This window comes from Cryptotermes secundus, unplaced genomic scaffold (genome assembly GCF_002891405.2).
Source record: "Cryptotermes secundus unplaced genomic scaffold, Csec_1.0 scaffold632, whole genome shotgun sequence".
Taxonomy (NCBI): Eukaryota; Metazoa; Arthropoda; class Insecta; order Blattodea; family Kalotermitidae; genus Cryptotermes; species Cryptotermes secundus.
The window spans coordinates 196,399-210,319 of NW_019738356.1; the positions used below are offsets into that span (position 1 = coordinate 196,399).

Below are 13,921 nucleotides of genomic sequence, written 5' to 3' on the forward strand. Positions count from 1 at the left end.
ATTTATGTTCCGTATCTTTTCCCAAAACCTATATTTGTTACTCAAAAGAGACGAATATGCAACCAGCAGTGTGTTTCAATAACATAAATGTTAGCTGTGATCCTACTTGTCTTTAAATAGGAAATATCTTCATGTCGCCTTGAAATAGAAATGTTACATATCGTCGTTTTGAAAAGAATCTTCGAAGATCAAGTTATATAAATATAAATAAATATATATTTCGTAAGAGATAAATATACATATTAAAAAAAATCGTCTGAAAAAGTTGATACGTGTTGAAGCTACGTAATTATATATTTTTCGACTTAACACTAATTGACGTACCAGCGTTAGATCCACTATATATATATGAATCTTGATTTTTTCCCTTTTTAGATAAATTGGATCGGGAAAAACAAATTCTTCCAAATATATAAGAGTTATAATTTTCTAGCCATATTCAATGTGAGATTTAAAGATGAGTTTATTATGTAACTCCCGTCAATTGAATCTGAAAAGACACAACTACGAAAAACAGGTCACTGCATTTATCAAGGGACACGTATTTCAAGTCCAGATTAAAAATAAATTCTTTTGAAATGTGTGTTTATAGTGTCATGTGATTGGTTGATAGTGTTAGTTGTTTCGAAGATGTTTCTCTGATATTCCGTCAATAAGGACGATACAATTAACAAAGGATCTAGTGAGAAGATATTTTGTGACAGTCGACAGTCAGAAACTTGCCGACGGTGTAGCTACAGCTGTGGTACAGTCAGTGATAAGATTTTGTACCTCTCTAACATGACCATGGAGAACAAGGCAGTTGATATTGACCGCGTTATGGCAGATGATGAACCGTGTACAATGGAGACCACACGGATGAGGCCTTATCTGGATATCTGGGATGTAAGTAATCATCTTTACACTGAACCCGATCCTCTGGTCAATCATATCTGAACAGATTGGTGTTCCGGTAGATATAGAATTATATATGGGAGCAGCCCGTTTGGAATATCTGCCGGAACACTCGTTATTCTGAGTTTTTTTCGTGGATTTCCTCAGTCCCTCCAGGAAAATTCCAGGGATGTTTCCCTCCCCCCCACGAATTCGTCATTTATCAGCCATTCGACAAAGCGCAGTCCGGTTAATGACAGTGTCATTCATCATAATCATCATTGGCAAAACAACCGGTTTTAAGATACTGACAGTTTCTATAGATCATCCGGTTTTCAAATTTTTGGATTTTGCAACGCTTTTTTTTTCACATAGCAAGGTCGTCAGTCTTGCGTTCAGCTCCCTAAACCGGAGGACCAGGTCTCTGTATTTATGTGCCCCAGTGACAGGGTGACCCAGTTATACCCCCAGGCACCGGGTTCCCTTTCGGTCGCTTCCTACGACTCTCATGGCTACGGTGGAGGTATTCGAACCCATCTCCAAACAGAAGACAGAGTTATTAAAAGGTAAAGTTATTCCTGTGCTTAAATAATTAAGCACTACGCCATGAAGACGTATGGGGCAGTGAATGTATAGATCCACATTTTCTTGCCCTCGGTACTAGTTGGAGGTGAGTGGTCAGCTTCACGCCCCTATCTCTGTATCCCCGGTGAAGAGCCCCCTGTACCTACTGTATAGGAGATTGGGTGAACCCCAGAGCCAGTCTTGCCGATGGAGAAGTGAAAATTCTTGACCATGCCGGGACTCGAACTCCGACCCCTCGATATCCAGCCCGTATCCAGTCACTATACCGACTACGCTATCAAATTCCTGCAATTCTCACGTCCATGGACTCGAAATAGTACAGTCAGTTTAGTGACTAGACTAAGAGTCTAACAACTTCGGAACAGGGGTTTGATTCTTGGTAGGACCGAAGATTGTTCTATGTCCAGATCGGCACTGGAACCCGTCCAGCTTGCTATCCAGTGGGAACGCAGGATCTTCTCACGTGGTAGAGCTGCCGGAGCTAGCAAACCATGACAACTCAACACCCCAATAATAGGGACGGCACTGGAAACGATCCTGAGCCAGTTACATCCACCTGCCACCCTTACAGTCCATCAACAGAAGATAACAGTATCCCATCATTTCCTTCTGCCTTTTTGAACTTGTCGTTTACCACAATTTTCTCAACGAAATCAACTAAACATCCAGATTAAACAACTCCAATACCAATGCACATTAATAGACACGATCCTGAGCCAGTTTCATCCGCCTCACATTCTTCCAACTCGTATCCCTAAGATATACCTCAATCGGGGCTCGGGGCAGTTCAGTCAGTACAGTGGTTAAGCTGTGGCCTGTTTGAAGAAGGAATCACAGTTCGAATATTTGCAGGGAAAAATATATTTTCTGTCCAGACTAAATCTGACCCCAACCAAGCCTCCTATCCAATGGGTACCGGACGTTCTTCATTCGTGGGTAAAGCGGTCGGTACGTGAAGCTGACAACTCACCTACATCTTCAGATTATACTTCAACTCTCAATACATTTTCATGGCGTGGTGTTTAATTAATTAAGCACAAGTTTAACTTGGCCATTTACGTGTCAGTCGCATAACGCCACATCTTTCCGAATATTCCAACTGGAATTTATACAAATACTTCATAATTTGCATTGAAGAAATGGAAATATTTGGGAGTTAGAGTCTCTGAACTGCTGGTACATTCATATTGTCACGTAGTATGTGTGACTATAGACGGGGTTTGGATTGGTGACTTGATCTATTGAACAATTATACACTCACAACTCGTGACAACACTTTTCAGATCACTGACACACAGACTAGTGTCCTCAGTCTATTAGAGTCTAGCGGCCTCCGTAGTCTAGGGGTAACGTTCCCACCTCATGACTCAAGGTACGCGGGTTCAAACCCGGCGGAGGTCGTGGAATTTTTAAGGGCGGAAAAATTTAGGGAACAAGTCCTCCGGGAGGAACTTTAAGCCGTGGGTCCCGTGTCGTAGCTTTACGGCACGTAAAAGAACCTCATGTCCCAAGGGGACCACTGAGCCAAATTCAGGACATTTCCCGCCCAACAGTAGTCTCTAACGCCTCTGGTAGATGGGGGAAGCATCGAGATACCGCTGAGCCAGGAGGCCGAACTCGCTGGATGAGTCGGGACTGATGGCACGCACCAGTACCAGTAGGGAATAGAGACTGGTAGAATATCATAGGGGGACGCATAATGGACCAAAAAGTTGGTCTAAGTGCATGGGGAAACCCACCCTCTCCAATACAATACAATACAATACAATATTACAGTCTCCACTAGCCGCTTTCTGGTAACGGATTTTAACACCGGAACTATAACAGTCTCCCTGAATTACACACTTCAAATATCACACATAGTCTTGTATCCACAGCCGGACTTTCAACTGAACACTAATATCCTCGCCTTCTCTTCAGCGCCTCGTTTCGCTTATCACTTCTCGGTAAGGACCACACAGAAACACAGTTCTCCTATTGTTGTGTCTAAATTTGTTGCCCTAGAGATGTGCTTACCGCGCCGTTTGGTTAGCAACGGCCGCGACATGGACCACAGAAAGCACTGTTTGTCTGCTCTATACAATTGTTGCTTTCGTGTCTGTTGCTGCGGGAACTTGTTTACCAAGTCGTTGCCTAGAAACGACTCTGATATATTTGCTTATATCGCGGCTGTTGCAAAGTAACGGCTCTACGCGCTAATAGTTTCCAGGGGAATATTTTGCGACACTGCCATTAGCTGGACTATTTAACGTATATGGTAGAATGATTGGTAGATGATGAATTATAAAGGATTTGGAAGGAAACGATCTAATTTCGATTCCCATTCCGGAATTTGTCTGGAGGAGCACGAGAAAATCATTAAAACATCACGCCAGATTGGTCGTCTCCCAGCTAGGATTTGAATCGGCTTTCTCTCGAATACTAATCTACAGCGACCCCGTTACGACAGTCCGCTCTGTGGAATAATAGCGAGTAATGATTTAGAAAAATGTGAAAGGAACTGGTCGTGGCCTAATTTAAGTTATCAACCTAGTATTTGTTTGCAGGGTAAAAGTAAATGTGAAAAAGAAGTTAAAGTTACCCCTGTAACAGGCCGTGGCGGCCCATAGGGTTGTGAGACGTCGAGGCTCCCACATTTTCTAGACAATCGGCTCATAGATAGCGGTAAGGCTGTCAGCCTTACGCTCCGGCCGCCATTTACCCTCAGGAAGATTCCTCGTACTCATTTCTGTTAGAGGCTGAGTCGACTCCAGGGCGATAGCGCGGCTGGAAGGATTAGGTGAACCAAATAAAATCCAATGACCTAATCGGGACTCGAACCCACAACCTTCCGACTTGTAGCATAGTGCCTCAACCAACTACGCTACCGCGTGCCCCCACTTGTTTGGATGGAGAGATGAAAAAAAAAATAAAAAAAGAAACTCACTCGTAAAAGTTGATGTTAGACCGAGGTTCGAACCGAGCACTTGCGGAATAGAAGTCTGAAACGTCACCGCTTGAGTCAGATTGCGCGGTTGATGTAATCTGGTATCCGCGGAAGACTCAGAATACGTCAGATTCCCAGCACATGTGTGCACCGACACTTACGGACGCTTCATCTCTGCATCTCTCAATTCCGCTGCAGTTTCATGTCGCTGTGTTTCCGAATGCACACTCATCTCTGCAGTCACTGACCGGCGATACCTTCACATACCTCGTTTCCCTTTTCCTAACTGCTCAGTCGCTGTTCAACACGGAGTTTATGGTATGAAATGCGAGGGAATTGTACGTACATATACATTGAACTCCATCTTCCGTGTAAACATCTTTTTCAGCAACACGTACTGTTTCAGTGTGTTGTAGAGGATAGGGGCACGCGGTAGCGTAGTTGGTTGAGGCACTATGCTACAAGCCACAAGTTCGCGGGTTCGATTCCCGATGAGGTCATTAGATTTTTCAAGTGAACTATTCCTTCCAGCCGCACTATGTCCCTGGGGTCGACTCAGCCTCTAACAGAAATTAGTGCCAGGAATCTTCCTGGGGTAAAGGGTGGCCGGAGCGTAAGGCTGACAACCTCACCGCCGTCTGTGAATCGACTGTTTAGAAAATATGGGAGCCTCGACGTCTTAGAACCTTAGAGCCTTTCGTGTGGGTGTGAAACTTGGTGTCTCACATGGTGATCGGGGTCAGAATTCTCAGGAGGATACTTGGACCTAATTGGGGTGAGAAAAGTGGAGGGTGGAGAAAACAGAACAAAGAGGAGCTTCATAATTTGTACTCTTAGTGAAATATTATTAGAATAGTAAAATCAAGTTTGATAAGGCATGTAGTACGCACGGAGAAGAGAGAAGATCATATAAGGTTCTGGTAATAAAACCTGAGAAAATGAGACCATTTGTAATACACTGGCCTAGATGGGAGGATAACATAACGTGTAGAGCCGTTTCTAGGCAACGGCTCTGTAAATACTTTCCCGCAGCAACGGATACGCATGCAACAATAGAGGTATTATTGGAAACGATGTTTTCTACATGGTCCGTGCAAAGGCGTTATAAAGAAGATAATTGAAGCACCCACAGGGACCCCGTGTGGAGGCGGGATCGAATACCTCCACCGTGACCCTGCGAGTCGTAGGAGGCGACGAAAAGGGAAGTCTCAATTCTGAGACAGTAAAATACGGTCGCGAGTCCAAAGGGACTCAGACCCGAGTAAGACTGCACTGGCAAGGACCAGCAGCATATACAAAAGACAGACCCGTCCTCTCGTCAGAGAGAGCGCCCCACGTCAACAAACCCGCAAATGTCTGACAGCAATAAAACTCTGATCTTAAGCCCCAGATGGGTGCTTTATTCCAAGACAGACTGGCCGGCTGACGGTTGGTCTGACATAACTGTGACTTTGACTTTGATAAGAATAATTCAGTTGGAAATGAGCCGCCGTTCAGAGTGTACTTGAGCCCGGAAGCACAGGACTAGCCATTGTTAGAAGCCGTTACCAGACCACTACTAGTGAAGATACTACGGGCTGGAAGAGACTTAGCGTGATTTATGAAGTGTGGAAATAGTGACAGTGTTGTATTCACTTCTAGTTACGTGTTAAGTGGTCAGTAAATCCTATATCCATTCCAAAACCCCGTCTATAGGCACTCTACACGTGACACTAATATTTAAATTGATAGTAAGGAAATAGAACTGGAGAGTGTAGACTGAGAACTGGGAGAACTGACGGAACCTACCGAACACGGTGAACTGAGTAGGCATATGCCGTGGTAGCACCTTGACTAGGGCGCTTCCTTTCAAATACTTTACAATTCATCAATCATCACTCTATTCAGTGCCGGTGCTGACAGCGTCATGAAACAATCCACCCACTAGAACGTGCATAATCAACGACGTGAAAACAATAAAAATATATATTTTATTTAGAATAATTCATACGTTGAGCAGTAAAGTAAATTTGTCCCTGTACTTAACTAATTAAGCACTACGCTATGAAAACCTATGATTATTTGGATTTATAGATCCTCATGTTCTTGGTCTCGGTACTTGCTGAAGATGAGTTATCAGCTTCACGCCACTGCTGCCTTAGCCCCAGGGAAAGAGCGCTCGGTGCCAATTGGATAGGAGGCTGGGTGGGCCCTAGACCCGATCTGGATGACGTGGGGACAATTCTTGACCTCACCGGGCCTTGAACATCGACCCCTCTGTCGTCCAGCCCCTATCCAGTCCCTATACCTACTGCGCTATCAACCTTACTGAATAAAAAGTCTTATGTTTTCAATGAGATCACCGGCATGGTGATTTGAGCTCCAATTGTTATGTTGAAAATAAGATCTCATGATTTGTAACCTCAGTAACTCTTTTCTGATGAGAGGACTTCAAAGAGAGTTTCGCTTTACTGTCCAACTTATGTTTCAGAACGACGACAAATGCTCAGTGGCAAACTCTCAAGTGCCACTGAATCCTGCGGACGATGCAACGTCACACGGATCAGGGCTGACAGAGCCTGAACCTGAGCGAGGCAACTGGACGGGAAGATTCGACTTCCTGTTGTCGCTGCTTGGCTACAGCGTGGGCCTCGGCAACGTCTGGAGGTTTCCATATCTCTGCTACAACAATGGCGGGGGTGAGTCATTTTGTGGAGAAATGGGAAGCCCCCACAGGCACCCCCCCTCCCCCCAGTACTGTAGTCCTAGGAGCAAAACAAGAAATTATGGGAAGAACGAATCGCCTACTTTCTCCTGATACGACAGGGACCGCATAGAAAACGACGTCTCCAACGTTTCTTCTTTGCCACGGGAACGTGTTTACTGAGACGTTGCCTAGCAACTATAGGGGTAAACATAGACAGACCTACAGAATCTTTTTTGATACACGAACCGTATAGAAAACGACGCCTCCAAAAATTCTTTTATTTTACACGACCGTTGCCTGGCAACAATATGGGGGAACACATACCCATAAACTCTCCTTCGATATGACACGAACCGTATAGAAAACGACGCCTCCAATAATTCTTGGTTGCCGCGACAACATGTTTACCGAGCCATTGCCTAGCAACGATAGAGATAAACACAGGCAGATCCACAGACTCTATTTTGGTACAACACGAACCGTACAGAAAACGACGCCTTCAACAATTCTTCTATTGTTCCGTATGTATTCTTTGACGCAGTAAAATTTTATAGGGTAATTGCCTAGCAACGATAGAGGAAACACAGATAGACCCACAGACTCGCTTTTGATATGACACGGATCGCATAGGAAACCATGCCCTCAAAATTCTTGGTTGTACAGGAATGTGTTTACCGAGCCGTTGCCTAGCAGCGATGGAGAATACGCAGACACGCATAGTGAGGGGAGGGATATATGAAGTACGCCGTTGAGATGCAATCATATGCTATGATATACAGACAAAGTTTCATGAAGATTGGTTCTGTAATTCAAAAGTTGTCGGAAAGGGAGGGGGGTTCACAGGCAAACAGACAGCATAGTGATCGCATAAGCCTCTTTTAGGAAAGCAGGTTATAAATGTCAAGGTAGTCCAGTTTGAAAGAAACGGGCATGAACCACGACATGAGATGGTTCTCATTGTTTACGCAACGACAACTTTTGGAGCGCTTTTGAACGCAGTCTTGTACGATAAACAGCTTATCAGAATCGCACAAGTAAAGAGGCTTACGTTTATGCCTCAAACAGACAAATCAATAATTACACAACCTGTACGGCTTTATATTTCATTGTACATGGAACCCTTAACAAAAACACTTTTAAAACTTTCCTTTTCAAGTATTATTTTGATGATAATTTTATTATTGAATAGAAATAATCCTATTTGAAGAAAACAAGGATTTGAGGTTCTCACAGCAGTGGTTATGAAGAGTTCCATCTTCTAGGATACAGCGCTGTATAGTCCGTTGAAAGTCAACCGACGTTTCGGAGGAACATGTAACCTCCATTTTCAGGGTCGGAGAATAAGCCGAGCAAGAAACCAGTGTGAAAGCAGGTAGCAAGCAAAGCTCTGTTCAGAGTTTCTGGAGGAAGTTACTGCTTCCATCTTTAGGGTCGAAAAATAAGCCGTGCATGCAACCAAAAAGAAGTAAATAGCAAGCTAAGCGCTTTGCATGCTTGGTTTACTATTTTACTCTGAAGATGGAAGTAGTATATTCTTCCGAAACATTGATAAACTTATACCAGATTACAAATCGTTACATCCCAAAAGATTCCGCGTAGTCATCGCTGAGAGAACCTAAAAACCAATATAAATCAGTTCTCCGTTAGGCTGTGTTTCAGACTTCGAGGAATCCCTTTTTTGTGTCTCCCAGATTAAATATCAGAACTCGATTTCTCTTGAACTCTTTGAAGAATTAAGCTAATCCAAATAATATTTAAAGATTCAGTTCGTACCTCACAGGAAACATATTACGTCTCCGCTACAAAGACTAACCTGTTAATGCTCTTTGGAGAAATAATCTGGTTTTATTCTGAGAATCTTAGGAAAAATAGAAATAAAATGTGTGGAAAAAATACAGGGCTTATAAATGTTAAAGCAGGTGACACGTATACTAATCACTGTGCTTTACAGGCTCAAATGAAGTGCCATAGACGCGTTGGCCATCTCTCTCTCTCTCACTCACACGTGAAATACAGGATGTCCGGATGAAAGGCATCCAAAATAAAATAATTATATCTCGGAAAGTATTTATTGGCTACACAGTTATAACGGGAACTATCAAAATCCTTTCTAAGTATATAACTTAGACAATGTTCTTCACATAACCCCACAAGGAAAAATCCACTGGGGTTAAATCTGGCGACCTAAAAGGTCAAGCGATTAGTTGAACTCTGCAGATCCATCTCCCAGCCATCTCTCTGTCCAAGTGATTCCAAACATTTTGGCAGAAATGTGGCGGGGCATACAGCTCCAGCATGTCCCAGTACGAACGTCCGGTCAAAACCTTTTCCCAAAAGAAAAACGGTCCCATCAACTTGTCGTGCATTATGCCTGTCCGCACGTTCACTTTGGGGCTGCCTCTCTTTCCAACTCGGGCACTAGTTGGAGGTGAGTGATCAGCTTCACGCCCCGGCCACTTTACCTCCAGGGAAAGGACCTCCGGTACCAATTGGATAAGAGGCTGGGTGGACCCCAGATCTGGTCTGGACGACGTGGAGGAGAGAAAATTTTTGAACCCACAGGGACTCCGACGCCTCAGTCTTCCAGCCCTTGGCCAGTCGCTATACAGACAGCGCTGAAATCCTGCTAGGCTACGTCTGAAACATTCGAGGGCACATCATGCCTTGACTAAACATTCGTGCGGAAGAAAAGTCGCGTATGTTGAAGTTCTCCAGCATGGAAATCCCAGGAAACATAATTTATAAGTTGAAATGAGTAATATGACTTACGTTTATGAAAACAATAATACACATCTCAATAAATAATGCTGGTGTTTATGACGATGCAACCTCAAAAACATTTTAACATAATATATCAGCTTTCTGTCAGCATCTCTTATGCTCTTCCTTGTGTTAACATCAAATATTGATACAATGTTACCGCGACTAGAATGAAATTATGAAAACCAGGGGTGACCGTAGTTCGATTCCCGGTAGAGATCGGATTGACTTGTATTCTGTACTGTATCCATATCGTCTATGGCACTCAATCCAGCCTCGTATACAAGGGGTAAGGGGTGTCTTTCACAGGGTGCAAGGCACTTAGCCACATCAAGTGAAACCCGTTTCCCTCACTCTGTAATCAAACAAGTGCCGGGCCAGAGATGAAGCCTCAAGCTTAAAGACGGAGAATATGATAATGTGCTGCGTGACCAGGGCTGTGTCACAACTCAAGAGGCAGTGACAGATGAGTATGGAGCAATGGTGGATTGGTGATTAGTAGGGAAAACCCGAAGAAGACTTCAGAGAAACTTGTTCCAGTGCCAATTTTGTCAAACATGAATTCATTTGGGATTGAACCCGGGTCTCAGAGGTGAGAAATCAGTGCCTAAGGACCTGAGCTACGTGACGGCAACTAGGGCTCCCTTGAGAATTCGTGAAGCCATGACTTTGTGCTTAATTAAGCACAGAGAACACTTCAGCCTTATGGGAGTACATTGGAGGGACAGGAGCAATGAAAGCGGATGCAGATTAGGGGGGTATTGGGGGAGGGGAGGATGCAAAAGCGAACATAAAATCTCAATTCAATTAAAGAGAGAGTAAGCTGCAAAGAAGTGAACCAAGGAATGAAGAAGCCTTTTGTATCTTGGCTTTTAATGGAACCTTTAAAAGAGCTTTAATATCCACTCGACGCCGTCAGTCGCTTTCTGCGCATGACCTTCACCCTTTGATGGAGCAGTTGTGTCTACAGCAGACTTCTCTTGGAAGAATACGGTTGGGGGGGTGTAAAGTAACGGAAGAGGGGACTTTCACTGCGCCTTACAAGGGCCTAGAATTGGTCACTATCAGAGCCCATCACTGGGCCCTACCNTACATCATTATTTGGGCTTACCGGAGCCCATCACTGGGCCCTACCTGACACCATCACTTGGCCCTTTCCTACATCACCACTTGGCCCTACCCGACATCATTACTTGGCCTCACCCGAGCCAATCTCTTGGCACTACCCGACGTCATCACTTGGCTCTACCCGATATCATTACTTGGCCTCACCCGAGCCAGTCACTTGGCTCTACCCGACGTCATCACTTGGCTCTACCCGACATCATTACTTGGCCTCACCCGAGCCAATCACTTGGCCCTACCTTACATCATTACTTGGCCTCGCCCGAGCCAATCACTTGGCCCTGCCCGACATCATTAATTGGCCTCACCCGAGTCAATCTCTTGGCACTACCCAACGCCATCACTTGGCTCTACCCGACGTCATCACTTGGCTCTACCCGATATCATTACTTGGCCTCACCCGAGCCAGTCACTTGGCCCTACCCGACGTCATCACTTGGCTCTACCCGATATCATTACTTGGCCTCACCCGAGCCAATCACTTGGCCCTACCCGACGTCATCACTTGGCTCTACCCGATATCATTACTTGGCCTCACCCGAGCCAGTCACTTGGCTCTACCCGACGTCATCACTTGGCTCTACCCGATATCATTACTTGGCCTCACCCGAGCCAGTCACTTGGCTCTACCCGACGTCATCACTTGGCTCTACCCGATATCATTACTTGGCCTCACCCGAGCCAGTCACTTGGCTCTACCCGACGTCATCACTTGGCTCTACCCGATATCATTACTTGGCCTCACCCGAGCCAGTCACTTGGCTCTACCCGACGTCATCACTTGGCTCTACCCGATATCATTACTTGGCCTCACCCGAGCCAGTCACTTGGCCCTACCCGACGTCATCACTTGGCTCTACCCGATATCATTACTTGGCCTCACCCGAGCCAATCACTTGGCCCTGCCCGACATCATTACTTGGCCTCACCCGAGCCAATCACTTGGCCCTACCTTACATCATTACTTGGCCACGCCCGAGCCAATCACTTGGCTCTGCCCGACATCAATACTTGGCCTCACCCGATCCCATCACTCGCCCATGTTCGAGGCCAGCAATTGTTCCAACCCTCACCTTCCTCTGGAGTAAGAGTAAGAAAACCTCGCCCACGCTTGCGCTTTGCTTCTCCCCCGAAATATCGGTTTAATTTCACGTGACTATAAGCTGTCATATATCAGAGATAGAACTTTTAATGTTTATGTTATCTACCCATGAAAAGTGTGCAAGTAGGGAAGAGGAGATGGGGTTCAACTCTCGGCAGGGAGAACAGACAGGCAGTGAGGCCTTCCCTATCTCCTATACAATAATTTCCGGGAGGGATAATTCACCGAGGGTAAAGGCGGTAGGGACGTGAATCTGGTCTCTAATTTTCATTTAGTGCTGAGGTTAATAATGGTAGAACTATATCTCCTCTTCCCAATATGTTTTCATGAGTTGGGATTACTTTACGTTTTATCTCGGCAAAGTGTGAGCAATTGGTAGGAGAAGGGATACTGCGAGTGTACACGTTAGCGGTACAAACCGATATGCGTGTGGAGGTAGGCAGCCGTACGTACACAGCATCTGTACCGGATCGATAACAGAGTGAGAGCTGCTGCCCCAGTTTCCTGCCATCCCGCTCTACATGGCCCCATTAACCCTCTGAAGCGTAAAGTTCATTTTAATAACATTCAATATTTCAGGCCCTGCCTACGAGACTCCAGATTCCCACGGCAGTTATTAAGACGTTACTGTCTCCTGAGATATGACATCGTGTATTCTGGTACACCCTTACCAGCGACGAAGCTGTCAGTAAATACTGAACCACGAATATGGAAGCTACAGGCTGCTACGAAAAGTCTCGAACAATTTATCAGACTACATGTCTTCATATGTCTGATGATGTTAACCTTTGGTCCGTACCTCACACAAAACATCGTCACGTCATTATAGTGACCAACCGGTTAATGCTGTTTACTGTGAGAACCATACGGAACACACAGATACACTGCGTTGGCAGAATATATAGCAATTCAGTCCGTACCTCACAGGAAACACATTACGTCTCCGCTACAGAGCCCAACCGGTTAATGCTGTTTAGGGAAACAGTCGCTGTTTACTGTGAGAACCATACGGAACACACAGATACACTGCGTTGGCAGAATATATAGCAATTCAGTCCGTACCTCACAGGAAACACATTACGTCTCCGCTACAGAGCCCAACCGGTTAATGCTGTTTAGGGAAACAGTCGCTGTTTACTGTGAGAACCATACGGAACATACAGATACACTGCCTGGGCAGAATATATAGCAATGTGTAGCCTGATAGAAATGAGCAAGAAGGAAGAAGGTAGCAAGCAGATATATGCGACATTTATTTTCTTAACAACAATCCATAAGGCGCAGATGCTAGAACAATTTGGATGTCTTTCTTAAAGAAATGCTGTGCGAGATGGCGGATTGGATTCACCCGGCTCTCCAGAGCCAGTGGTGAGCTAAGTTGGACCCCAATGCTGGGCTTGAAGTGATGGGTTCGGATAGGGTCCAACGGTCTGTTGGAGCCCCCTGATGTCTTCGAATAGGGCACAATAATGTCCTCTTTTAGGGCCAAGTGGTGAGCCCGGATAGGGCCCAGTTAGGCCTAGTATTCGAGAACCAGTGCGTGAAGTAAAATTAAGGAGAGAAATTTTTATCACTACCGAGAATCGACCCGAGGTCATCCAGTTCACAGCCAATATTATATACTCACGGGGTTACTCTGACTCAAAAAAAAAGAGAGAGAGAGAGAACTGAAATAAATACAAAGGAGGTTAATGCAGCGGTTACATTCTGGACTTGCATGGGGAGGAAATGGTGTAATTCCATCCGTGATGTTAGCTATTCTCACTGAAGTTTTTCGTCGTCTTCCTCAGTCCCTCCAGACAAATACCGATGCAGTACCTCTATTAGGCCACGCCTGTTTCCTTTTAGATCATTTCCATTTCAT

The 13,921-nt window shown here is 45.0% G+C and overlaps 1 protein-coding gene across 1 annotated transcript in view; it reads left to right on the top strand.

The window, feature by feature from the left end:
• Positions 1–419: 419 nt before the first annotated feature.
• The window catches only part of LOC111870836 (sodium- and chloride-dependent glycine transporter 1), a gene marked incomplete at its 5' end in the record, with an annotated part of 51,463 nt that continues 37,961 nt past the window's right edge, over positions 420–13,921 (top strand). The window contains 2 exon segments of the mRNA XM_023863417.2: positions 420–885; positions 6,855–7,062. Coding sequence (XP_023719185.1) covers positions 781–885; positions 6,855–7,062 — 313 coding nt within the window.